Source organism: Corvus moneduloides, chromosome 8, assembly GCF_009650955.1.
Source record: "Corvus moneduloides isolate bCorMon1 chromosome 8, bCorMon1.pri, whole genome shotgun sequence".
Taxonomy (NCBI): domain Eukaryota; kingdom Metazoa; phylum Chordata; class Aves; order Passeriformes; family Corvidae; genus Corvus; species Corvus moneduloides.
Genome location: NC_045483.1, coordinates 34,969,518 through 34,994,909, shown reverse-complemented (window position 1 = coordinate 34,994,909; position 25,392 = coordinate 34,969,518). Strand labels below are relative to the sequence as shown.

Sequence of the window (25,392 nt, the reverse complement as noted above, 5' to 3'; positions counted from 1 at the left end):
ATCCCAAGTCCTAAATCATGCACTGAAGGGTAAAAATTCTGCAACAAAAGAACACAGTGAACCATTTCTGTCCAAGAGTGTATGAGAAGCACGATGTTTATACTCCCATTTTCCAGGAAGATCCCTTGTGTCCCAGTTGTTTCTTTTTGATTTGTTATTATGCCATTAGTCAGCCATGGGGCTGTGGGGCCCGAGGGGTGGAAATGTTCTCGATGCTCCATCAGCAGCTCTCCAGACTCCCTACGACTGGGACCTTCAGCCCTATCTAATATGAACTGGAGGAAAAATCACTCAGCTTCCCTGCTGAGTGACTTGAGGCTTTCCTAGCCAGATGTTCCACCTGAACCTCCCTTCCCACCACAGAACAAGCACGGAAAAAGCTGAGGCACTTTGCTTAATCACCTTCATTAACAAAGCAATCGTTAAAGCTTAATTTCTTCACCAGATGATAAATTTAGGAGTTCTTTTCTCCCAGCAAAGACCAGTTTTCAGGCTGCTTTTGTGATGGGAAGCCCTGAGGAGGAGCTGCGTTGTCCATTCCTCTGAGCAGCACCAAGACAGGCTGGGTGAGTGAGTACCCCAGCAAACCTCTGTGCCCCCTCACCATCGGGAACAGGGAAAGTGCAATTCCCTGTTAAAGCACTCAGGGAATTGGATTGAGCCACTGGAGCTGGGGCATGAGGGAGCAACGCCTGATTTTGGAAAACTCAGTCATTTAACAAACCCAGTCCTCTTTTCTCTGCCTGACTCCGATGTCCTGAAGAACTTGAGCCCCACAAGGAGAAGCAGGGCGTTCTCCCAGCTCCCCATCCTGCCCGTGGGAAGGGATGATGTTAGAATTCCAAGCAGGCTGGAGACGGCGGCAGCAGCAATATTCCAGCACATTAGCAATCATCTGCCATGGGGAGAGCTAATTTTTGCCTCATTAGAGCCTGATAGGAATCTGTGATGTTGAACAGTTCCGTCTGCAGCTGCTCCCAACCTGTTCTGGCCAGGTTTTTGTGGTAATCATCAGGCTGGACCGGAGCAGGGATGTTGGTAAAGCATTTCTTTCCAAAGAAACGCAGTAGCTGGCAATGCGCTCCAAGATTCAGTGAACACTTCTGGTTGGTTAAAGGGTGCCTTTTCCATGCTTCAGATCTTTCCAGGGATCAGGAAGGACATCCAGGGATGAGCAAGCACAAGGTGCTTTCTCACAAGCCACCAGGGATATATTCCAAATATCCTGCACATAGCAAAGATGACAGAACAAATGCCATGGAAGGAAATCGCTGCGTCAAATTAATAAAATTACACCTTCCCTTGGGAACGGAATCATACTCGAAATGTAGAAGTTTCTCCATTGCCCAAGGAATCGTTTATGTGGGATTTGTATCCCGTCTTTCACCACTGAAAAAAAACCAAAGCTTTTTTTGCTCCTAGAGTTTGTTGCCTGTTTGGGCCTGCTGATGACTCCTAACTCCCAGATGGTGGAAACCCCCCTCACCCCTGGCACGTTTCCGTTCCCTATTCCCCTTCTCCACAATATGGAGCAGCCTGCTCTGGTGGAAGCTGTCCCTGCCCATGGCAGGAGGAAGAACTGGATGGGCCTGGCCTTGGACACCTCCAGGGACTGGGAATCCACAGCTTCTCCGGCAACCTGTGCCAGGGCCTCCCCATTCTGGGGAATGACATCCTGAACAAACACAGGACAGTCCAAATCAGCCTGACAGGGCTCTGAGCAACCCTTCCCACTGATGCTCATCACACCCACAGCACTGTCACTGCATTAACATCATTGATGATGATGAGCTTTTAAAAACAATGATTCTTTCTACTCCTTATGGAGCTCTTAAAATCACTAATTTGTAATATTGGAGTGAATACGCCCTGATTTCTATTCTGGGACCGGAGCGATTCCTGATGCAGATATCCCACAGTCTGACAGCTGATCTGCATAATGTTGTGAATGTTCTTATAACTCATCTCCAGACAGGGAAATAAATCTTCAGCTCCTCTTTTTGCTGTGCGCTGCAGCACAATGCACAGTTCTGGAAATGCCTCCAGATGCCAGTTCTGACTTGTGGGGTTCAGAAGATTAAAACTGTGTTATGAAACAGATCATTTTCATCCCTTACTCAGGGGGAACAAAAGCCCAGTGGGGGTTTTTAACCCTTTACCTGTTTAGACATTGGTGACCCTAAGGAATGGGATTTTCCAGCCCTGGGGCCCAGCACAGGGAGGGCCTGGAGCTGCTGGAGAGAGTCCAGAGGAGGCTCCAGGATGAGCAGAGGGATGGAGCAGCTCTGCTGGGAGGAAAGGCTGGGAGAGCTGGGATTGTTCAGCCTGGAGAGGAGAAGCTCCCAGGTGACCTCACTGGGGCCCTCCTGAAGAAGCCAACGAGAAAGACGGAGAGAGACTCTTGGAGTAACAAGGAGGAATGGCTTCCCAGTGCCAGAGGGCAGGGATGGATGGGATCTTGGGAAGGAATTGTTCCCTGGCAGGGTGGGCAGGCCCTGGCACAGGGTGCCCAGAGCAGCTGGGGCTGCCCCTGGATCCCTGGCAGTGCCCAAGGCCAGGCTGGACATTGGGGCTTGGAGCAGCCTGGGACAGTGGGAGGTGTCCCTTTAACAAACCCTTTGTGCTCTGTCCTGCCTCGGCCCAATCAGCACTGAACAATCCTCGCTGGAAGTCCCCACATCCACATCCCATCCCACACTCCATTGCCTCCCATCAGCTCTCATTTACTGTGAGATTTTATGTTGTGCTTTGGCCCCAGCTCTCACTCTCTCTTTCAGCTGCCTTGTTTGAGGCCAGAGCACGAAGGAGAGGTTTCACTCACTGCTCATCTTCCTCTGGTAAATAACAACATTAAACAGAGCATGGAGGCAGCAGCTCGGTGACAGACGGGGCTGTGCTGGTTTGTGTCACCCGAGGACCTGGCTCAGAATGCTACCACATGGAAATCGCCCAGCCACAGAGCTGGGAAGCAAATCTGGGGACAAGGAAGAGTAAGAAGAAGCTCCAGCCCCGGCTTTTTTTGTCAGCTAAATCAGAGGCTTCCCTGGAAGTGTTCGAGGGCAGGTTGGAGCAGCCTGGGATAGTGGAAGATGTCCCTGCCCATGGCAGGGAATGAGATGAGTTTTAAGGCCCCTTCCAGCCCAAACCATTCTGGGATATGGGATTTATTTTGCCAAAGTAAGACAGAAAACTGAGATTACCATTAAAATTTAAAAAGCAAAGCAGCACAAGAAGCTGTTGGGACTTCTCATCACTCCCCAGCCCCTTGATCTTCATAACCACCACCCAAAGCTCCTGAGGAAACCCAAATGCTTTTGTTCCAGTCGACAGAGCACAGGAGCAGGAAATCAATCATCCTCCCAGCAGCAGTGATGAGCAAAGTAAGTTCTGCAGGGTTAAATATGTTCAGCCAAGTGGGGGCTGTGAAAAAGGTCTGGTTTTTCCAAGAAGGAAAACAATCCTGTTGTCCTGGAGAGAGCTGACAAATGATAATAAGCAGAGGCTGCTGGTGGAGAGCAGAAAATAAACTTCCTTTCTTTTCATTCATCATGCAGCAGGTCCGCTTGTTCCCTCCAGATGAACATTCCCAAGGACATCTCCTTCTCTCATCTTGTACCGACCAGGAACAAAAACATTCCTCACTTAGCAAACATGGTCTTCCATGGGTTTATTCTGTCCAGGTTTGAGCACAGGAGCCCAGGGTTGAACAGAGCTCTCTGGAGCTGGTTCTTATTCCAAGGAACACTGACCACTCGGCTCCAACAAAACTCTCTTCTGGAACACATGGGGCTTTTCTTCAGCCACTGTGGAGCTTTTACCCCATGGGTTACTACAGACCTCCAGGGATCACTGGAAACTTAAATTTCAGCAGTGATGTCCATTTTCCATCTTACTTCTGCCGAATAAATCCTAAATCTGGGTTGGGAGGAACTTCAAAGCTCATCTTGTTCCACCCTTTGCCATAGGTTACAGGTTTAGGGGCACAAATGGCTCCATAATCCTTAGGAATAATTTTTGCAGGGACACCTGCAGTAAGTTCCTAAATTATTCACCGCTTTCAATGGATACAATTGTGTGCCAGGTGCTCTGGGATGACCCTGCTGGAGCAGGGAGGTGGCTCCAGATGTCCCTTCCACCCTGACTTGTCCCATGACCCTGAAGGCAGCGGGGCTTTGCCATGGCCAGTTCCTCACTCCCCACTGCCCATCTTTAATCCATGCTGGAACGGGACTTCCCTTTTCCAAGGGGAACAACAGTCACGAGAGAACTGGGCAAAAGAACACAATGGTTTGCGCTGAAAACTCTGGGGGGAAAAAAACCTCATTTAAGTCAGATTTCACATAGTTATGAACAAAGACCTTTTAAAAGCTCCTGGACCTCTTCATCCCCCAAAAAAGTAATGAGGGGAAAGAGCTGGGAGCAGAAGAACAACAAGCACCACAAAATACAATGAATACAATTAAGGAGCCTGTGAAGTTACTCATCTCTACCAGAGAAATAAAAAAAAAAGCCCCACAGTCCAGGCAGAAAATGACTTCAAGTTACCTCCTGCTCCAAGATAAGAGGTTGCAGCAGTGATAAAGAGGCCCTTGTGGAGCTCCTCTGGGAGGATGGGGCTGCAGAACTTCCCCGGGATTATTGCTTTTCCAGATCTGCAGCAGCTCCAGCCTCACTGCTGCTGGTACTCGGAATATGAGAAAGCTCAGCCGGTGTTATTTCATGTCCTGGTAGCTCCACAAAATAGCTGTTTGCAGTCAGAACCGAGGTTATGAAAATATTTAGCACAAGGATGGCAAACATCTTATTTTTATTAGTTTTTCCATCTTAAATCCAACGTGTTCTGATTGCGTTTAATTATCATCTGTGCCTGGATGTGCAAGGAGCAGCAGCTGCTGGGATACACTGTAATTTCCATTATTTTAGATAAATACAGTGCAAACACTGATCTGACATTTTGATTTGTTTCCTAAGAGCAGAATTCTCATTTTTCCCCCAAACCCATCTGCCAGGGCTGCAGAGAAGTTGCAGATCAGGACCCCGCACATCAAAGCCCAGGGAAAATCAGAAAACTTCACCAAATAATGCAATGCAAACATCTCCCCCCCATCCTGGTTTCATCCTTTTGTTTGGATTTATTCTCTGACCTGTTCCTGTCCAGCCTCTGGGCTGCACAGAGCCTTGGCCACACAAATCCATGGGGGTTTTTCCCACCAACACAAGGAGAAGAAACCTCAGTGGAGAGGAAAATGCAGAAAGTGTTCGTGCGAATTTCCCCTGGGGCGAAGAGATGTCCCAAGGTGAAGTGTTTAGGGAACATGGAAAAATTCCCTGGGACCAACGGGAATGGTTTCCCCATTTCACCCATTCCTGCCTGGAATGGCAATGATGATGTCACTGCTCAGCAGCTCTTTGGGATGAGCTCCTACAGGAAATTCTGCAGGATTCCGAAAGAAACAGGAGCTGATCCTGATGGGATCCCTTCCAGCTCAGGCTGTCCTGTGATTGTACAATCCTGACCCAGCCTCTCTCGCCTTCCCCTTCCCAAAACCGGTGATTCTGAGCTCTCTCCCCACAGCCAGGAGCAGGAATAAAGGACACGGAGCTCCCATGGTCAGATTATTTTTGTAGATGAGTTTTCCAAGCAAACAAGGAACCCAAAGCCAGTGGAGGCCACCCAAAGGGAACACTTCCCCTTTACTGGTCCTTTGATGACAGTTCAGATTCCAACAGTGGAATTTTTCTATCTGCACACCCAGCCTGAGTGACAGGGCCCTGGAGCTGAAGGGGCACAGCCAAAGGGCAGAGTCCAGGCTCCTTCACGTTCGCTGAAAAGTCCTTTTATTTCCCATTTCGCTTGTGGGAGTCGCAACAAAAGGGAGTCATGGAACAGTGAGAGGGGGGTGGTACAAGAAAGACACTTTGGGCCTCCCTTTCCAGCTGCTATTATTAATAAACTGAATGAAGCTTTATCTCCCCAATTTCTCTGGTAAATAAAAGCCCCTTCACCACAAAGCAGTCTTTGCGTAACTGCTGAGCGCTACAGGAATTAACAGCACGTCAGCTGGGATCTTGTGCGGGGGAAAAACCCACTATGATTCCGTTTGTCATCCAGCAGGAATTGTTCTGGGAGAGGTTACACCTATCCTCTGTTTTCCCTGGAGAGGGGAAGATGGATATGTGGCTGCCTGGGGACAGACCAGGTTGTAGGAAAGCATTTACAGAATAATTTATCTGTTTGATTAACTCCGAGTGCTCCTCCCCAGCAATGAATCCTTTCAGCTTCTGCCAAGGCTGCCCCAGTTTTGTGTCAGTACCACACTGCAGAGAGAGACTCAGAGAGGCTCAGGTAGTGATGAAAGGAACAGCAAGAGGAGTAAATCACCGGGAACATGAGCCAGATCCCAAAGAAAGCCAGGCATTCACTGGGAAAATGAAAGGAATTCTCAGGTCGGCTCGACACTCAAACTTTTACAGCCCTGCAGAAGAACCAGCAGGCCCCTCTCACCCAATTCCAATGGGAATCTGTGCTGGCAGCAGGGTTTGGCTGAGGACAGAGACACGAGACTCAGCTCTTTGGGGGATTTATGTCTGAGTAAATCATCAAACACCCTCCAGTCCCTCCTCTCCTCTGCCAGTCCAGAAACACCTTCACAAACTTGGGAAGGCTGAAGTCACCAGGTCCCAGCTTTGATTCCATTTTCTTCTCCTCCTTACCACATATTGGCTTAGATTAGCTCAAGGTTAGGCTTTTCTTGCTGCAAAGGAATGATTTCACCATTGTTTCTTACTGCATGTGAAGTGCTCAGGTTCAGTCCTGCAGCTTTAAAAATAACTGCTGTATACAGAATATCAAACCACATCTGCCACGAGCCCAGTCACCCTTTCATGTCCCATTTCATCTCGTGCACATCTCGTGAAATAAATGCAAGAAATGTTTAATTCCCCATCGCTAATATGGGCAAATAATACTCTTGGAAGAGTTAATTATTAAGACACTGTAAAATTAAAGTAACGAACTGATACCAGTGGAAGATTGGCATTGCATTGCCCTGGATGTGGCAGGACAACCCCATTTCTCCAAGAGGCAGGAAGCCCAGAAAGCCTGCAGGATTCCAGAGGGGAACAGAGGGAAAAACCCTGCTCTGACTCCTGCCCAAGCCTGCAACACCAGGATGAAGGAAACAAAACTGAATAGCACAAAAGCAGGCAACAGCATGAAACAGGAGAGCAGAGAAGAAACTGCTGCCACAGGACATTGTCCCAAACCCCCTGGAAAGCCCTGGGAAAGGCAGGCTCCTCGGAGGGCAGCGCTCTGTTGGCAGGCTGGGCAGGAATTCCCGCTTTGCTGTAATTTCTAATCGATTCCTTGCCCCACCGTGCTCCTCTGATGCTGAGTGAGCACTCCCCCGTCTCCAGAGCCACCCAACACCTATGCCATGAGATCCTACTGGGGACCTGTGCTTGGGAAAGCAGATGCAGACCCCTCCTGAGGAGGTTTGGAGGCTCAGGTGGGGCCCAAAACACCTGTTCTGAGAGGCAGGGTAAGTCCTGGCAGCAGAACGGCCTCGGTTGGGTTGGAAAAGCCCGGACTGCAATGGATGCTGCTGTTCCCACCTTCCTCAGTGCCCAGGGAGATGCAGAGAGGTGGGAATTAGCCACAGTATCGGGAATGTGCAGCCGGGAAAATCCCACCTGAGGGCTCAGCTCCATCTCTGGGTGTGATCCCAGGGCATGAGGGTGGCCCAAACACCCCAGCACACACAGAGTTCAGCCAAGCCTGTGCCAGGGCCTCCCACCCTCCCAGGGAACAATTCCTTCCCAAGATCCCATCCAGCCCTGCCCTCTGGCACTGGGAAGCCATTCCCTGTGTCCTGGCCCTCCATCCCTTGTCCCCAGTCCCTCTGCAGCTCTCCTGGAGCCCCTTCAGGCCCTGGACAGAGCTCTGAGGTCTTCCTGGAGCCTTCCCTTCTCCAGGTGAACAATCCCATCTCTCCCAGCCTTTCCTCCCAGCAGAGCTGCTCCATCCCTCAGATATTTATGCTCCTTAAAACCAAACAGGTCTCTGTTCCCCACAATTTTTTCATTTTGAAGTATCATTCCCACCAAGCCCTTTCCCTGAGAGGAGGAGGTTCTCACTCACCAGACGCTCCAAGGGAATTAGCCCTGTTAAATCAGATCCATAAAAAGAGAGGAAAGAGGGCTCGGAGGGAGGTGACACAAAGGTGACGGAGCATCCAAGGGCCTGCAGTGATCCTGGGGGGAAAGCAGGGGACTGCCCAGGTGGGAAAAGCCAACAGGAGGGAACAGGGAGCTGTGGGAAGCGTCAGTGCCAACACACTGAGGATGAATCCTCAGGGCAGAGGCTGTGCAGGCAGGAGGAGCGAGGCGATGCCTGGGGGAACACAGACAACACCCATGAGCTTGCTTTGCTTTGGATTCAACAGGAAAAACCCCCCAGAGCCTCCCAGAGGAGCATTTCCCCCCTCTGATACCCCATGGAAGGGCTGCCAGGGCCCCCCCCCCGTTTGCCTCTGTAGTTCAAACAGCCACAGGGACTTTGTTTGTCTTCCCTTATCAACACCCAGCTGGATGCCCCGGCAGATCCCACAGTTTCTAGGAGTACACTGCTTCCCAGGACTCCCAGAAACCCACGTTCCCATGGGAAATCACAGTTAGATCCTTCCTTTGGAGGAGCTACCAAGGAGGAAGCAAGAGACAAAGTCACCTTTAAAAATAAAAGGCAAATCACCACGACTGAAGGCAGAAATTAAAGGAAATTGAAGAGGAGAGGAAAAACTACTGAAACAGGGGCTGGGGGAAGCGTGGGCTGGTTCCCAATGTGGTTCTTTAAAAGCTGCCTCCTCCCTTTCCATGCCTGGAAAAGCTGGAGCACACAGGGGACTTTTCTTCCCTCAGGTTCTCCGGGTGTGTGCAGAGGGGCAGCCTCAGAATTCATCCGCAGCACCCGCTGCCAGTACAAAACCCCGAGCCACGAAAGAGTGCATCCAAGGAATTCCCTCTTCCCCCTGTGTCACCGAGTGATTTCTTCCAGGCTTTATGGGAACGGCACTACCCCTAAAGGAAGGACTCTTCACACCTGTTAACAAAGTTTAAAAAACCTGAGAATATCTGTTTATTCACAGGGCAGCCTCAAACCTGGACCTCGTCACTGGATTTCTCCACAGGATTTTCCTGCCCTGATCCAGCCTGACACCCTGCAGCTGACAGGCTCAGCCAGGGGAGACATTTGGGGTCAGAGGTGGGGTGTCACATTTACCCTCCTTAGTACAACTCCAGCCTGTCAACATGGCCCAGATCCGAGGGGGATCCCTCTAAACACACCTCTCCAGGCTGCCACATTTTTAAAGTGCTTTCAGAAGAATTGTAGGAATGTTGTGAGGTCAGCAAATGCAAAGCTGCAGAACTACTGTTTGGAAAATGTTTAGGGTTTTTCCCTTAAAGAAAAAAAAAAAATGGAGGTGGCAGACTCATTTTAGAGGAAGAATAAGATTGATTAACGAGAACTTTTTCTGGCTCTAAAAACCCTCCAATCTGAAGACAAATAATCTGTTGAACCCCTCTCAGAGCAGCAAACTTCCTCCCAGGAAAGGGAATATATCCCATAAATAAGTTTCTTTTCCTCTCACGATTGTTTTCCCTGAAGAGCCAGTGTGGAGTAGTTGAGCTCTTTAGGCTGATCCCCCTTTTTTCACTCCCAGTCTCATGGCCTGCAGGAATATTCCTGCTGGAGGCGGGCACGTTCACTGCTGGAGGCAGGGATGTTCACTGCTGCTGGCAGTCTCAGCCCCTGATGGACACTTGAAACATTCACTCCCACCTTCAAAGCACAGCTGTAAGGGAGATTTGTTGGTGTTGCTCGAGGCTTAGGGCATCTCTTGAGCCATTTCAGTCAATAAGGAAAAGGTGAGGGGGTTTCTTGCTACTTTTTGAACACAGGGAATCAAGGGGTGTTCCCAGAGGGCTGAAGCACCAGCACAGGCAGGGTGAAGCCGGAGAAAGAAAGGGCTTTAAAGGCTGGGATGTGGTGGGGCCAGCACCTGAAAGCCTGGAGCAGGGGCCCTCATATCCCTAGAGGTGGGAATTCGGCCAGCAAGACACAGACTGTGGCTAAAATCACCCCAGAATACAGAAAAAAAAGCACTTATTAAACTTACTAAAAGCAAAGAAGCTCTAAATTCAGGATTCTGCTTGCTGAGAAATTCCAGCTTCAGCTCCTGACTCAGAGCTCTGGTTTTTCTCACTACCAGCTCAAAGACGAGCAAGAGCCCAAGGAAAAAGGAATTACTGGAAGGAGGACAGCAAGTATTTGATTTTTGACAAAACACTTCCCAGTAATACCCAAAGACGGGTCCCTCCAGGAGAGTTTTGCAAAGAGCAGAGTTTTCATTTGAGTTTATTGTGTTAATAATCGAGAGGACACAGAATGATAAACCCAAATGAGCTCTCATAACCACAGCCCAACCCATCTGATAATGTCCTCTCCCAGTTCCATGACTTCATCCTCACTCATTGCATTATGGCTAAACATAGGCTGTAAACTCGCCATAATTGGGTTTGCACAGCATTATGCATATTTAGGGAGCTATCTAAATAATTTAAATTAAGTTACAAAGCCAAGGGAAGAGCCAAGCCGAGCCCTCACACACACAGGGCTGCCAGGAGAACATGGAAAAGCTCAAGTGCCCAAAACCCACAAAATTTGGTTTTGACACATATTTGTTGCACTCTCATCAGCACATTTATCTGATAAATAATAACCAGAAATACAATCAAATCTATCAGCAGTAAAGGGTTATCTGAGTACCAGGACGTGCTCAATACCCCCAAAACCACTCTGGAAACACTTCTGCCCATGAACCCTGCCCAAATCCTCTCCAGGGAACGGGAAGAGGCTGAGCAGGAGGTAAATACACCCTGATTCCAACATGTCCTGTTCTTCTGGGGCTTTCTCAAGGGACAACACTGAACACAACATCCCAAAAGGCAGCAAAAACCCCGTGAGCGAACCTGTGGTGTGGGGGGAATTTGGGAAGCGAGCACAGAACTGCACAGTGCAAATCCTCCACACTTCCACTCCAAGGAAAATACTCTTCAAGGATTATTTTAAAGCAGTTGTTTTAGCATCAACAGAACAGATTCTGCACCTCAGAGCAGGCTCTGTAAACCTCGAATCCTTCCACGCAGTGCTGGGGGTGGAAACACAAAATTCGCTCTGGCACCCCCCACTTCGCAGGAAAACCATTTCAACGTGCAAAATTTAAAACTCTGAAAAGCCAGAGGAATAAAACCTGGGCCTTGAGAAAGGACTTAACCTTAAAAGGCCAGAAGCTTCAAGTTGTTTTGGGAAAGCAGCGAGGAGCATTTGCAACTATACAGCATGAGGAATTTGGCAGGAAAGCTTGTTTAAAGGATGGCTTGCTGCCTTGGAAAGATTTTTGTTTAAAAGAACCATTTCGGATATTAAAATATAGATGGGCAAGTGAAAAACCTCCACTCCCCTTAGGTGTTATCTGGCCACAATGCTTTGAGTCCACCAGGCAGTTCTGGTGAGGAGCAGGGAGAATTTGATAAGCATTTGTCCATTGTGGTACCAAATGACACTGGGAAGGAAAGCAGGGATATTTCCCTCCGAAGTCAGGAGCAGCCGCTCTGAGGAGAGGGGTGCTGGATGCACACGAGGTTTGGTCAGCAACTCCCACAGCTGACATGCACTTCCTTAAAAATAAACAGCACAAATACACATGGAATGGGCTCAGTCTGACACGTGGAGGGCGAGAGAACCTGGAAAGAAGACGACACCAAGCACAAGGAGCTGGGATTTTGGAGAGGCAGAGCTCTGGCAACGCCTGTTAGAAGATTTTTACAAAGCTGAACACCCCCTGCTCTGGTGTTCCATGAGAAAACCAAAACCAGATGTGCTCGAGCACAGCTGCTGCCCTCCCCTTGTGCCCAGGATGCACCAACACCATTTTCCACCACCCCAAGCACAGCCCCACCTGGCAGGAGGCTGTGACCATGTTCTCCCTGTCCCACAGCCACTTTCACCCCACCACTCCTTCTGGAAAATCCCTCCTTTCTCCAGCAAACCATCCCCTCCAAGCCCAGGAACTCTGCTTAGGGGAGGTTTATTCCAGTGCAGGGTTCACAGCTTTCACCTCCTTTCTCTACCCAGGCAGGCATACAAATCCAGGCAGGATCCACACAATTTTTCAGCAACCAGATTTAGACAACCTCTCTCTCCGAAACCATTTTCCCCACAAAAGTTGGAAAAAAAGGAATAAATAAGATCTTTCCCAACCCTACCTTCCATGACATAGACCAGGGAACCCACATCTCCCTCCTTGATGATGCAGCTGTCCTTGCCATACTCCACGGGGTACATACAATCCACAATCTCCTGGATCTGGGACAATTCCAGGTTCTTCATGAAGTCATTGTCAAGGATCGCTTCCTTTATTAGCTCCTTCGACCTGGGGGACAAATACATTTTTTTAAAAATCAGTAAATTTAATAAATAAATAACAATAAATTTTAAAAAAAATATTTTCCCTATAAATGTGCCAATAAGTCAAAGAAAAAAAATCACAGAGATGTGAATTGCAATTATTTATTGTAAATAAGCTTTAGATACGCCCAGCACTGAAATAAAAATAGATTCCGCAGGGTTGCAAAATCCTCTTTTAGCTCCAAGTTTCACATCCACAGTAACACAGCTACTTGGAATATCTTCCACACACACAGCTGAAAGGAAGCACAAACAAGAAGGTAAAGGATTTATTACTTGGTTTATTGTGTTTCCTATTCCTCACACAAACTGGAGCACACCAAAGGGTGACACTGCACTGGTTCTCAGAGTGTTTATGTTATAATCGCTACAGGGGCCATTTGGCACAAAGTCCCTAAAGCAGGTGGACAACTGAGAATGTTCAGTCCTGATCTAGACCAAAACTAAAGGCCCTAAAACACCTCCAGGCTGGACAGCAGCTCCTCAGCCCTTCACCCCTCACCCTGCAGCTCCGCTTCTGGGGGCTGAACCGCTCACAGGCAGCAGCTCCCTGCAGAGCCTGAGCAGTCAGGGGGGCTGTAGCTATTGGAAAGATGAGTATGAAACAAGGTTTTCAAAGAAAAACACTTTAATGGGTCATGTCTTCTCAAAAAAGAACCAAACTGGGACTTGAGGAGACCCAAACCAGCCCAGCCTTGGCGATCCCACGGTCCTTGCACAGGGTTAGAACCAGCTCAGGGTTCCCCCCACTGCAGAGCCAGCTCAGGGATGTTTAAGATTCTTTTTGATAGTTTGGAGGTTACTTTGACAAAGCATTCAGCTGGACACCAGGGGCCACCAGAACTGTCCCTGCTGAAGGGCAGGAGGGGACGGGACCAGGCTGCCCAAGGCCTGGCTGCGGGACGAGGTGGGCTCGGAGTGCCACAAAGCCACTCCTGAGAGTCTGAGACTGCCTTTCATAACTAAGGTGACACCTAAAAACAGAGGCTAGACAAGAATAAGAGAATAAAAGCAGGTATTTATTTGAAGGGCCTTCAAAGGCACACCCTGGGCACTCCAGAGGCTCCACCCAAGACGGACCCTGGGTCAGGGGTTCTTCACCCTTTTATGAGTTTGGTCCATTTGCATATCAGGGTTAATTCTCCAATTATAACCTCAGTTCATGATGTAATTACCCCAAGTTTGCTCCCCCTTTAGAGGCTTTAGTTTACACATTTTGGGGCCTGGGACAACAAGGTGTCCTTGAAGAGCAAACCTGGAGAGGTTTGTTCTGTCTGACCAGCATGAGAGAACAGCAGCTGAGAGGGCACAAGGAACCTCAGAGGGACACAGCAGGCAGTCCAGGATTTGAAAAATATAAAAGTTAAAACCTAAGGCATCACCTTCACAGCAATTCCTGACTGCCACTCCCGCCCCTCCTGCGTGCAGATAACCCCCAGGAGAACCTGCCCCCGTGGGATGTCTTCCTTTCAGCCAGGCTGGTCATCTGTAAGTGCTGGATGACCCCATTTCCTCACCCCACCTCCTGTGCCAAGCCAGACAATGCTTTCCCTGCTGTGCCTTAACTCAGCACTGCTCTTCTGGGCTCAGCACCCCAAATCCTCATAACAAGGAGCTCGTCATTAGTGTTGCTCAACTGCCCACCAAAGAAAGCCTAATTAAAGCTTTTGTGTTCATCATATCAGCCTGCATTCCAATTTCGGGCATTTGTTTCATCCCAAGGCTCAACATTTATTTCATTTCTCCTTGATAAGGTCAGGCTTTCAAGTGGAGTTGTTGCAAGAAATCCCACAAAGCCTATGGGGAATTTCTGGCCCAAGTCAAACTTCCCTCTGGATGTAGAGATCCTCAGCACAAAACAATGCTCTCCTTGCTGGAATTGAGCATGGGAAAGGATGTGAGGAGGAGTTGGGAGATTCAGTCCAAACAACAGCAAAGGGAACAGGAAAACTTGGTTGGACTCAATGATCTTAAGGGTCTTTTTCAACCTTTAAGATTCCAGTTGGGGGACGAGCAGCAAACCAGACCCAACATGAACAAATTTAGGCAATTCAAGAGCCTAATAATATTATCAATATTATATTATTAACAACAATAATATCAGAACTGTAAGAGCACATCTGAAGCACCTGATTCAGCCCCTCTCCTCAGCACTGGGATATCAGAGCAAGCTCAGGGACCCCGAGTCACCCAAACCCTTTTAGCCACCCCACAAAATGCAGCCATTGTGAAGGGAACACGTTGGCTGGGACATCAACGAGACACAGCTTCACCTCTGCCACATCTCAGCATCCTAAAATTAAATACCCACACAGAAAGGGCTGGATAATAACTCAGTCATGCTTGAATGTGAGCAAAATAGGTTTTGTTATTCGGGATAATTAGTTAAGATGAGGCTTTGACTACAAAGCCTGTGAGAAAAGCACCTCCAGCTGCCCTCAAACAGGGCTGGCTGGAGGAGCAAAACCACCTTGCAAGCCAGCTGCTTATTTATGAGAGTGTTTCACAGAACCCCAGACTGCTTTGGGTCGGAAAAAACCTTAGAAATCATCTCGTTCCACCCCTCCCATCACACACTAAAGCACCCTCCATAGCCGGGGAGCTCTGAACCCTTCCAGCAGGAAATCTTCCACCCATCTTTTAGAACCGAGTAAGAACAAAAGCCGAGTTTGACATCCTTGAAAACGAGTTGGGGCTAAAAATACGACGTCAGAGCCACAAGCAGAGCTCCTCTGTTGTTCCCTGTGAGAGAATATTCGTCACTCTTAATAGTTCACAAAAATCAGTCACACACTGGGGCTTGCCAGTCCCACACACTCGCACGTGCCAGGCCTCCAGCAACTTCCCCATTATTTATTTTTATTATTATTATTATTTGATGTGCTTTTCTTTCCCTGTAATTCACAGGTGCCATTTCAGATAAATGGGGGTTTTTCTACTGTGTTTATTTTTACGTACAATCCTAGAATCTTTATTTAGGGTTGGAAAGGATCTCCAAGGCTGTGGAGTCCAAGCTGTGCCCGATGCCCACCTTGTCACCAGCCCCGAAACACATGAAACTCAGAGCCCATAAATTAACTCATAGTTCCCCATTGTTCCATAACAAATCCTTCTCCAAGCCACACCACTCCTTAATCCCCAGGATGATTTCAAAACAGCAGCTACCCCACACACGTGAACACAGAAATCTACCCAGGCATACAAAATAAGAAGTATTTAAAATGGTGAAAAATCCCACTCCTGCCACGGCAAGTAAGTGGTTTAAGCAAGATGCAGCCGTTCCATCACCTCTTATTTTCCAGCAGGATTTATTCTGCACTTTTTGATTCAGGTTTCTAACAGGAACAACACACAAACAAAATAAACTGCACTACTTGTAAGGGAGCGGGAGCGTTTCCAAAGGAGCCTGTGTGCAGGAGGAAGATTTCCATGAATATTTACTCAGCACTGGAGTGAATGTCTCTGCCTTCAGAGGGTCACTGTGAGTGGAAAGCAGCTGTTAGCATCTTCCCTCTCCAGAGCAAGCAGACTGGCACCAAGCCACCCCTACCTTCCTGAAAGATCAATGGTCAGATGTGACAGAGGCTTGATGAAGAGTTTCAAAAGAGAGCACAGTCCTCTGCAATACATCCTGCCCCAAATCAGGTTAGGTCCATCACCATAATTAATAAGGCAACAGGAGGAAGAAGCTAATTGCATTCCAATTTGCGGAAGTCATGCAAAAAGAACCTTAACGAGTTGGCTGCAAGTACACTTAATGCATACAAACCTGCTGCTGCCTCTCAGCAGCAAAGCACACAGAGGGGTGTCCACCCACACAGCTCCCCGTGCTGCCCTGGGGGTGCTCTGCTCCCCCAGCCCGACCAGAGCCAGCCCCTGACCTCCCCAGCAAGCCACAAAAAAGTCAGTTTTTCATCCCAGCAAGCAGGGGCCCTGCACAGAAGCCCTGTGTTAAAGGCTTGCAGTAGCCATAAAATGCTGAATTCCAAAGCCTGCTGTGAACATGCACTGGCACAAAGGTGAGAGATAAATGACAATACTGGTTTGTAGCAGATGGGGAATAAAACCCCTGAGATGCATCCCCAGCAGCGTGGGGAGCTCCAGAGAGGGGATTCTGCCCCTGTGCTCAGGTGAGAGCCCACCTGCAGAGCTGCCCCAGCCCTGGGGCCCAGCACAGGGAGGGCCTGGAGCTGCTGGAGAGAGCCCAGAGGAGGCTCCAGGATGAGCAGAGGGATGGAGCAGCTCTGCTGGGAGGAAAGGCTGGGAGAGCTCAGCCTGGAGAGGGAAGGACTCCAGGGAAACCTCAGAGCCCCCTTGCAGGGCCTAAAGGGCTCCAGAAGAGCTGGAGAAGGACTGGGGTCAAGGGCTGGAGGGACAGGACACAGGGAATGGCTTCCCAGTGCCAGAGGGCAGGGCTGGATGGGATCTTGGGAAGGAATTGTTCCCTGGGAGGATGGGCAGGCCCTGGCACAGGGTGCCCAGAGCAGCTGGGGCTGCCCCTGGATCCCTGGCAGTGTCCAAGGCCAGGCTGGACATTGGGGCTTGGAGCAGCCTGGGACAGTGGGAGGTGTCCCTGCCCATGGCAGGGGTGGCACTGGATGGGCTTTGAGGTCCCTTTCATCCCAATCCAGTCTGGGATGCTTTGCAGCCTAAATTAACCCGCAGTGCTTTGCACCCAACCCTGCAGCACAGCCTGTTGTTATCCCGACAGGAATTCCCATTTTCCAAGGAACACAATGAATGGTCAGCCCAGGCTCTTCCCTCGCAGCCATAAAAGCCACGTTCCCTCACTGGGTTTGTACCTTATGGCACGTACAGTAAATACCGGAACACAGAGCTCATCCTTGTCCCAAAAGGACTCATCCCAACACGGAAAAGCCACTTGCTGGGTGTAAGGAAGGCAAGAATTCATGAGCAGACAGAAAATCTTCTGACAGACCCATCCAGGGACGCTTCCAGAAAGCCAAGCCCTCCCAGCACACCCCGCACTGGTGCGGCCCCAGTTTGCAGCGGGGCCTGCAGGAACCTGAGGGCGGAGGGGAGCTACACAGGAGTCACCCCCCAGGGATCTGCTGCTGATTAAACAGAGGTGGATCAGGAAGAATAAAGGAAATCAAGAGTTCAGTGCAGGCATTAGTGACACAGTTGGGGATTTTAGGGTGTTCGCCACCTCGGCTTTGCAGCAGAACTGTTTCAAACTTCCAGTGAGGAAAATGAAAGGCAATGTACTGGCTGGACAGGAGGGAAGATGCCTGCAAAGAAGGGGAAGAAAAAGCACACTCTGGGGGTGGACAAAAATAAGCAAGACCATTTCTTTAGCTGCTTCCCTCCCCAAACTTCGAGAAAAACTTTTCAACGTGCCCATACTAACGGGGGGAAGGAGTATTTTTTCTGGAGTTTCCCCCCTCAGGAATTAACAAATACCACCACTAACCTAAATCCCCATATTTAGGAGGGAAGCATCCACAGGAATTTGACGGAGCAGACAGACAGAGATCAAGTTTACAGCAGTAAAAGTGCCGGGCCCTGGGAATGAGAACTCCTGATTTACTCACACAATAAACCCTGCTCAAAGCTACTACAGCCAGGGGCACCTTCTTGGGCTGCGTCATCGCTGCTGTAAAAATCCAAATTAATTGTAGAAACTCGTGCCCGAAAGCACTGGTTTTGGGGATCTTCCATATCCCTGCCCAAGGAATTAAGCTGATTTCAGAGATAAGAAGCACAGGGAAAAAAAAAATCTGCAGCCTCTGCCCCTGAATGTGACGAGCGATGCAAGAATCCAGCCAAGCCCTACAAAAACCAGTCTGTTTAAAATCCTCACCGTGAAATGTTTAAAAGTGTTTACTTCTACAAAATGTGGCCATGGAAAAAGAGAAAAAGAAAACCCTTCCTTAAAAAGGGAAAACACAGAGCCAAGGATTCTGCCTGCTCCAGCTTTCCAGAGACTATCCAGCAGAACATCAGCACACAGCAACAAGTGTTAGACAGATTTTTTTCCAGCTGTCCCCAGACATCCCTCCCTTTCCAAACGGGGTATCCACTCCAGGTGGCACAAAAAGCAAAGGCTGCAAGTTTCCAGCAGGGTTGGGGAAGCTTTGTGCTCAAAGCTCACCTTTGCAGAGCTTCTAACTGTTTTAAGCCCTTGTGTAGTTCAAAACATACGCTCAAGCTCTGCTCTGGAATGGAATCCCAGAGCAGTTTGGATGGGAAGGGACCCTAAAATCACCTCTGTCCACCTCCTCTGGGCTGTCCCAAACACCTTCAACTGTCCCAGGCTCCTCCAAACCCCGGGCAACCTGGCCTTGGACACTGCCAGGGATCCAGGGGCAGCCCCAGCTGCTCTGGGCACCCTGTGCCAGGGCCTGCCCACCCTCCCAGGGCAGAGTTTATTCTGTATATGGAACCTGAATTTCCCCTCTGGCACTGGGAACCCATTCCCTGTGTCCTGGCCCTCCAGTTCCTGCTGCAGGGTCCCTCTCCAGTTTCCCTGTATCCCTTCAGACCCTGGAAGGAGCTGTGAGCTCTCCACACAACCTTCTCCTCTCCCGGCTGAGCAGCCCCAGCTCTCCCAGCCTGGCTCCAGAGGGGAGGTGCTCCAGTCCCCTCAGCAACTTCAGGAATTGCTCCAACAGTTCCATAGCCTCCTTACATTGAAGTATCTGCATAACTCATCTCCCGTGGCCTGGCCACACATCCAGAGGTTCCAAGCTGGCAGCTGAGAACCACAAAGCCTTCAGTGACACCACAATGAGCACCAGCAAGAGACAGCAGTCCAAACCATTCCTGGCACCCCTCCCTTCCCAGCAGGCTGGGTCATGGATTGTTGGCAGCTCCCATGTTCCCATCTAAGAACCAGAGGTAGGAAGCAGAACTTCCAGGAGGGTTAGTTAATCCCTCATCCACCAGCTTGAAGCCCACAGCCTTCAGCAAAGCTGCACTGGCAACCAAAGCGCCATTCTTGGTGCCAAGGCGAGGCACCTGAGCGCCTTTGGTGCCAAAGCTCCCAGAGCAGGGACAATCCCCAGCACAGGGCACTTCCAAAGGGTGAAACGCTGGATAATGCCTCCAAATCCTAAAACCTGCACGGGAACAAACGGATCTTTGCACAACTCCCTGCGAGGAGCAGAGCAGGAGAAGAAAGCTCAGACCTTTGGGTTAAGATCTGGGGCTTGTTTGGACTCCAGTGCCATTAATAGCTGATAACTCTGCATTAGCTGTTTGTTTTGGCTTGGGATAAAGCCCACTTTGGATGTTCCTTCAAGGGAATTTTAAATATAGCTCCGGAGAGCTATTCCTGTCCCAGTAACTGGGAATGAGAGTAGGATTCAAGTCTGGGACCGAGTAACACGAAGGCCTTGAAATACACTTGTGGATTTTCTTTACAGTGCTTCCCTTTCCCACAACACACAGCCCACAGCCCATCTTCGGGCTTTAGGAGGAAATTTCTGAGCAGGATCTCAAGCACCTTCAGTGAGGCTGCTCCTGCATAGCAGGATGGAAGAGTGTTCTTCACAGGAGTCCGCTAAAATTTTTAACCAAAATGCCAATTTAAAAAGAGACAAACCACAGGTTAAGCAACTCTAAACCTGGAAACAGGGAAAATAACTTCCACATTTCCAGGTTTTCCTGTACTTAAGTACAACTTAGAGTTGCAGAATCGAGTTTCTCTGCAGAGAATGTTGCTCAGACAGCTCCACTTAGGATTTCTAAATATATCAGTACACTGCTGCTCATGATCTCACATTTTGGCATTCGACATTTAAAAAGAAAAATCATTTCAGCAAAAAAAAATACTCAAATCTCCTTTCACCTACGCTGAAAATTGTTGTTGGTATAAAAATACTGTAGGCAAGAGTTGGTTAACTTGCATTTTAATGTGTCTCACCCCAGAGATCTTAATTTACCACCCCTTTTTTAGGCTCCTCTTTTGCATCCTACAAAGCCCCAAGTTTAGATACCAGAAATGTTGGCAAGCTCAGGCAGGAGAAGAAGTTGGCTCTTGCCAACACCATTTGCCTCCTCCTGCAATCTCTGACAGCTCCGAGGAACTCCCACATGAGCTGCATTTTGAGAAACCACTACTGAGCCCTCGGAGCACGATTAAGAAGCTCCTTGATTACCTGAAGCAAACAGCAGAAGCTTTGGGCAGCTAATTAGAGGTGAAAACACAAAATCAGAGAAGCATTTGGGCTGGAAAAGATCTCCAAGGCCACGGAGTCCCAGCTGTGCCCGATGCCCACCTTGTCCCCAGCCCAGAGCACTGAGTGCCACCTCCAGCCCTTCCTTGGACACCTCCAGGCATGGGCACTCCACAGCTCCCTGGGCAGCCCCTGCCAAGGCCTGAGCACCCTTTCCATGCAGAAATTCTTCCAGAACATGCAGCAAAGCTATGATGAAGGGGATGGGTGTCTCTCAGGGATGCCAGGCCAAAACCAGGCAGACTTTGGAGGGGTGTTAGCCCCATGCATTTCACAGTTTCAGCACTCACACCCAGCACAGCTGTGCTGGAGCCTTTCTGCACCTACAGAAATAGCAGAGAAAATACATGTCCCCATATGTCTCCACACCCAGGGACCCAGAAACAACCCAAACTCCTCCAGAAGGAGCTCAGCAAGCAAGACAGAGCCACGGAGACCCAGACAACACATCCTGAAGGTCACCACAATCCATCTTGGAAAGAACCATGTAGTTGAAAGGCAGGAGTTTCTCCATCCATCAAACCATTACCCATGGAGGCTTCCAGTCCTGGCAGCTCTACGCAGTGACCCCTGACTGGAGGCAGGGATGAGGAGTGGAAATAAATGGTAACTCAGTCAGTTCCCCCAGGTTTATTAGTGCCTTGGAGGGCTGTGTGGCTCCCTGGGATAAATGAAGGTGTGGACAGTGAGCTGCACCCAGATTCCCTGAGAAGGGAGCTACTGATGGCACCACAGAGATGGCTTCACCCTGGTGCAACAGGCAGGAAATCTGCCAAGGGGGGGATAACCTAATTTACATAGATGCAGAAATGCAATTAGAGATCCTCTGAGCAGAGACAGCTCACTCTGCTCCCCTGGATCGGAGGCTGGGAGCACGTCAGGAGCTCCTCCAAATGCACTGTGGGCCAGCAGAGATGGATGGGCTCTGCAAAAGCACTTTGCTCCTCCCTGACATCAGCACATCCACAGGGAATGCTGTCACAAATACAGAGCTGCTCCAGGGAAAGGTGTGGGGGGGGATTCACGGGAATTGTGATGGATGGGGAGGGGAGAAAAGCAACAGAGATTTCACATCCCTCACCCTGACTCACCCAGCGCTTGGGATGGATGGGACTGTCACCAGGGAAGCTCCATCAGCTCTCTCCAGCCTGGAGAAGTCCCTGGTTGAAATGCCAGAGGTGTGTGACAGTGGAATGCAGACAGCGCTTGGAGCCTCAGCCTTCCAATAAATATTCTCGGGGAGATTTTAGGGAGAACCATTTCCTCCTGGTTCCCGAGTCAGCAGGAGGCCTGATGTGTGCAGGCAGGCTTGCAGACATAAATATTTGCAAGATGTGTGGCATTATCCAAACATCCCCCGCCCCCTGCCAAGTGCCAAGGAGCAGCCGGTGGGGAGGGAAGGGCAAGACGTGCCTCCTCCCAGAAGGGTCACTCCGGGATACAGCCGTGGCAGCACATCCTGCAGGCTCTGTCTAGTCTGCCAATAAACCAGATTAGAGCTGGACAAGCACCTTGTGGCAGGCAGGATGAACTCTGAGCAGCCACACAACTTGATAACGTTGGGCTGGAGAAAGAGCAGCAGCAGGAAGCTCAGGAGGTGTCTGTGCAAGAGCAGGAGGATGGGGCTGGGGGCAGGGCAGTGCTGCTGCTGCTTTCCTTCCCCTCAAAGGCAGGTGGGGGAGAGGTTGGCACATTCCAAATGTTATTTTCTCATTTCTGTGCTCCTGCGGGAGCACTGACCGTGACAATCATGCTGAGCTTCGAGGAGTACCCCAACACCAACTGCTCTGCACAAGTCCCTGACAGGAGGGGGCAGCCGGGGGGGTCGGGCTCTGCTCCCAGGGAACAGGGACAGGACAAGGGGAAACGGCCTCAGGCTGGGCCAGGGGAGGCTCAGCTTGGACAGCAGCAGGAATTTCCCCATGGAAAGGGTGCTCAGGCCTTGGCAGGGGCTGCCCAGGGAGCTTTGGAGTGCCCATGCCTGGAGGTGTCCAAGGAAGGGCTGGAGGTGGCACTCAGTGCTCTGGGCTGGGGACAAGGTGGGCATTGGGCACAGGGTGGACTCCATGGGCTGGGAGGGCTTTTCCCACCTCAGTGACTCTGGGATACTAAAATAAAATGGTGGTTTTGCTCAGAAATGCTCTTGGCTCGTCTTGTTTTAGGAATTCCACTAAGAACCCCGTGTCTTGTGTTTGTGAGATATCCCCACCCTCGTGTCTCGTGGCTGGGATGTTGCCTTTGGCTGTAACTAAAGGAGGAACCAACACTCTGAAGCAGGAGGACACAGCCCTCAGCACTGTCCCCACGGATGGGAGATCCCACAGCCACAGCAGGGATGAGAGCAGCACAAGGCAAACACCTCCAGAGAAACCCTCTCACCAAAAACAAACCCCAACACAAAACCCACAACACAACCCCAGGCAGGGAAAGCTCCAGTCTCAGGGCAAAGTGTCCTTAATAAAATCTCAGATTGTAAAGAACAATCTGCAGGGGGCAATTGGAGGTGGGCTGGGGATTCACAGAAACTCCTATAAACTATTCCTAATTCCCACACAGCGTGTGAGAAACTCCAGGGATAGTTGCAATCTATCCCCCACATCCAGCCACATAAAAACACCAGACAGAGAGAACGTCAAGGAATTGTTTTGAAGAGTAATAGCGACAAATGTGCTCAGAGAAAGTGGGCTCCGAATTCTGATGGAAGGCAAGGAAAAGACGAAGAGCTTTGAATTTGAAGGGCTTTAGGAAACAGCCCTTTTCTTTGATCAAAAACAACTCTCCTCCAGAGGCACTGGATGCTTCCAGGAATTTCAGCCTGAAAGGATACTGAAGGGAAAACATCCTATTTCTAGCAAACAGGAGGAACAAGTAGTAACCTCACATTCCATGGCATCCCTTGTCCTCAGGGAATCCTAACAGGAATGGACAGATTGAGGTAAAAGAAGGATGCAGCAAGACAAAAGGTGCTGCCCAGGGAAAGCTAAGGAGTGGCATGGAGACTGGGGAAATCACAGAACCAGTGAGGCTGGAAAAGCCCTTCAGGATCATCCAGCCCACCCTCTGCCCGATGCCCACCTTGTTCCCCGCCCAGAGCACTGAGTGCCACCTCCAGCCCTTCCTTGGACACCTCCAGGCATGGGCACTCCAAAGCTCCCTGGGCAGCCCCTGCCAAGGCCTGAGCACCCTTTCCATGCAGAAATTCCTGCTGCTGTCCAAGCTGAGCCTGCCCTGGCCCAGCCTGAGGCCGTTTCCCCTTGTCCTGTCCCTGTTCCCTGGCAGCAGAGCCCGACCCCCCCGGCTGCCCCCTCCTGTCAGGGACTTGTGCAGAGCCACAAGGTCCCCCCTGAGCCTCCTTTGCTCCAGGCTCAGCCCCTTTCCCAGCTCCCTCAGCCGCTCCTCACAGGATTCATGTTCCAGACCCTGAGCAAGTTTTGGAGACCACTCCATGGTCTTTAGGAGCAACTGTGACCTCCTGGTGTTCCAGCCTGGCAAGCCAGAATCCCAGCATGGGAGCCACTGAGGTGTTCCCAAGGGAAAGCTCCCCTTTCCCAGCAGGGCCCTTTCACGGGGAAGCAGGAGCAGCACTTGTTGCTGGAGGACAGGCAGCACCAGGCATTAAGGCACATGGCTCTTCTGCCTCCCTCAGCGAGCCAGGACAGCCCCAAAATTTACAGCTCAAATGTGCTGCCACTCTGCTGCCCAGGTCCTCAGCAGAAAACCAAGCTCCAAACAGGGCACTGGAGAGAAGAACCAGGTCTCAAGGCTGAGAACTGTGACAGGAAAAAATGAGCCAGAGGAGGGCAGAGAATTAAGTTCTCTTTGTCTGCACCATGCGAGCAGAAAAGGAGGTTTGCTCCCACAATGTACTTGTGGGATTGCTTGCTTTCCCTTGCACTACTACCCTGCACTTAACTCTCCCCTTTTCCACCACCCTCGTGTCTCATCACCTTCCTACGCCATCTCCCAGCTCCAAAACGCTGGCTCCCATTGCAGCAGCTCTGGATCGTCTTCCTTTTTTGTCCAAGTGCCTCATGTGCCATTCCTGGTGCAGAGAGCACCGTGGATTTCTCTTTCCTTTCCTTCCACTGTCCTCCCAAACAGTTTCTCCCCTCCTGCTCCCCCCTGCAAGTCCCAGCCCCTGGCTATTCCACTGCTTCCATGGGCCAGCGGAACAAACACCAGCCAGAACAAAGCAGAAAGCTGAGCCCCAGGCCAGGAGAAATGCTCAGGCTGGGAATGGGGCTGCAAGGAGCCAGAAGGACCCCGAGGGTTTAATGTGGCAGAAGAGGAAAGGAAGAAGGAAGTAGCAGAGGGTCCTTGCATCAGATTTGGTGGGATATTGGGAAGGAATTGTTCCCTGGCAGGGTGGGCAGGCCCTGGCACAGGGTGCCCAGAGCAGCTGGGGCTGCCCCTGGATCCCTGGCAGTGTCCAAGGCCAGGCTGGACATTGGGGCTTGGAGCAGCCTGGGACAGTGGAAGGTGTCCCTGCCATGGCAGGGGTGGCACTGGATGGGCTTTGAGGCCCTCTCCAACCCAAACCCTTCTGGGATTCCATGATAATGAAGCAAAACAAAACTACGACAAACAGCAGAACGGGACATCAGGGCATCACAAGGAGACAGAAACGGTGTGTCTTCCAATACAGCACACGTGGGTTTCCAGGGA

At 50.2% G+C, this 25,392-nt stretch overlaps 1 protein-coding gene across 3 annotated transcripts in view; it reads right to left on the bottom strand.

The window, feature by feature from the left end:
- PRKG1 (protein kinase cGMP-dependent 1) overlaps nt 1-25,392 on the bottom strand; it is a 370,739-nt gene that overhangs the window by 298,221 nt on the left and 47,126 nt on the right. For all 3 annotated transcript variants that reach the window (XM_032115877.1, XM_032115876.1, XM_032115878.1), the window contains exon 2: nt 12,325-12,491. In XM_032115877.1, coding sequence (XP_031971768.1) covers nt 12,325-12,491 — 167 coding nt within the window. The remainder of the gene's footprint in view (nt 1-12,324; nt 12,492-25,392) is intronic.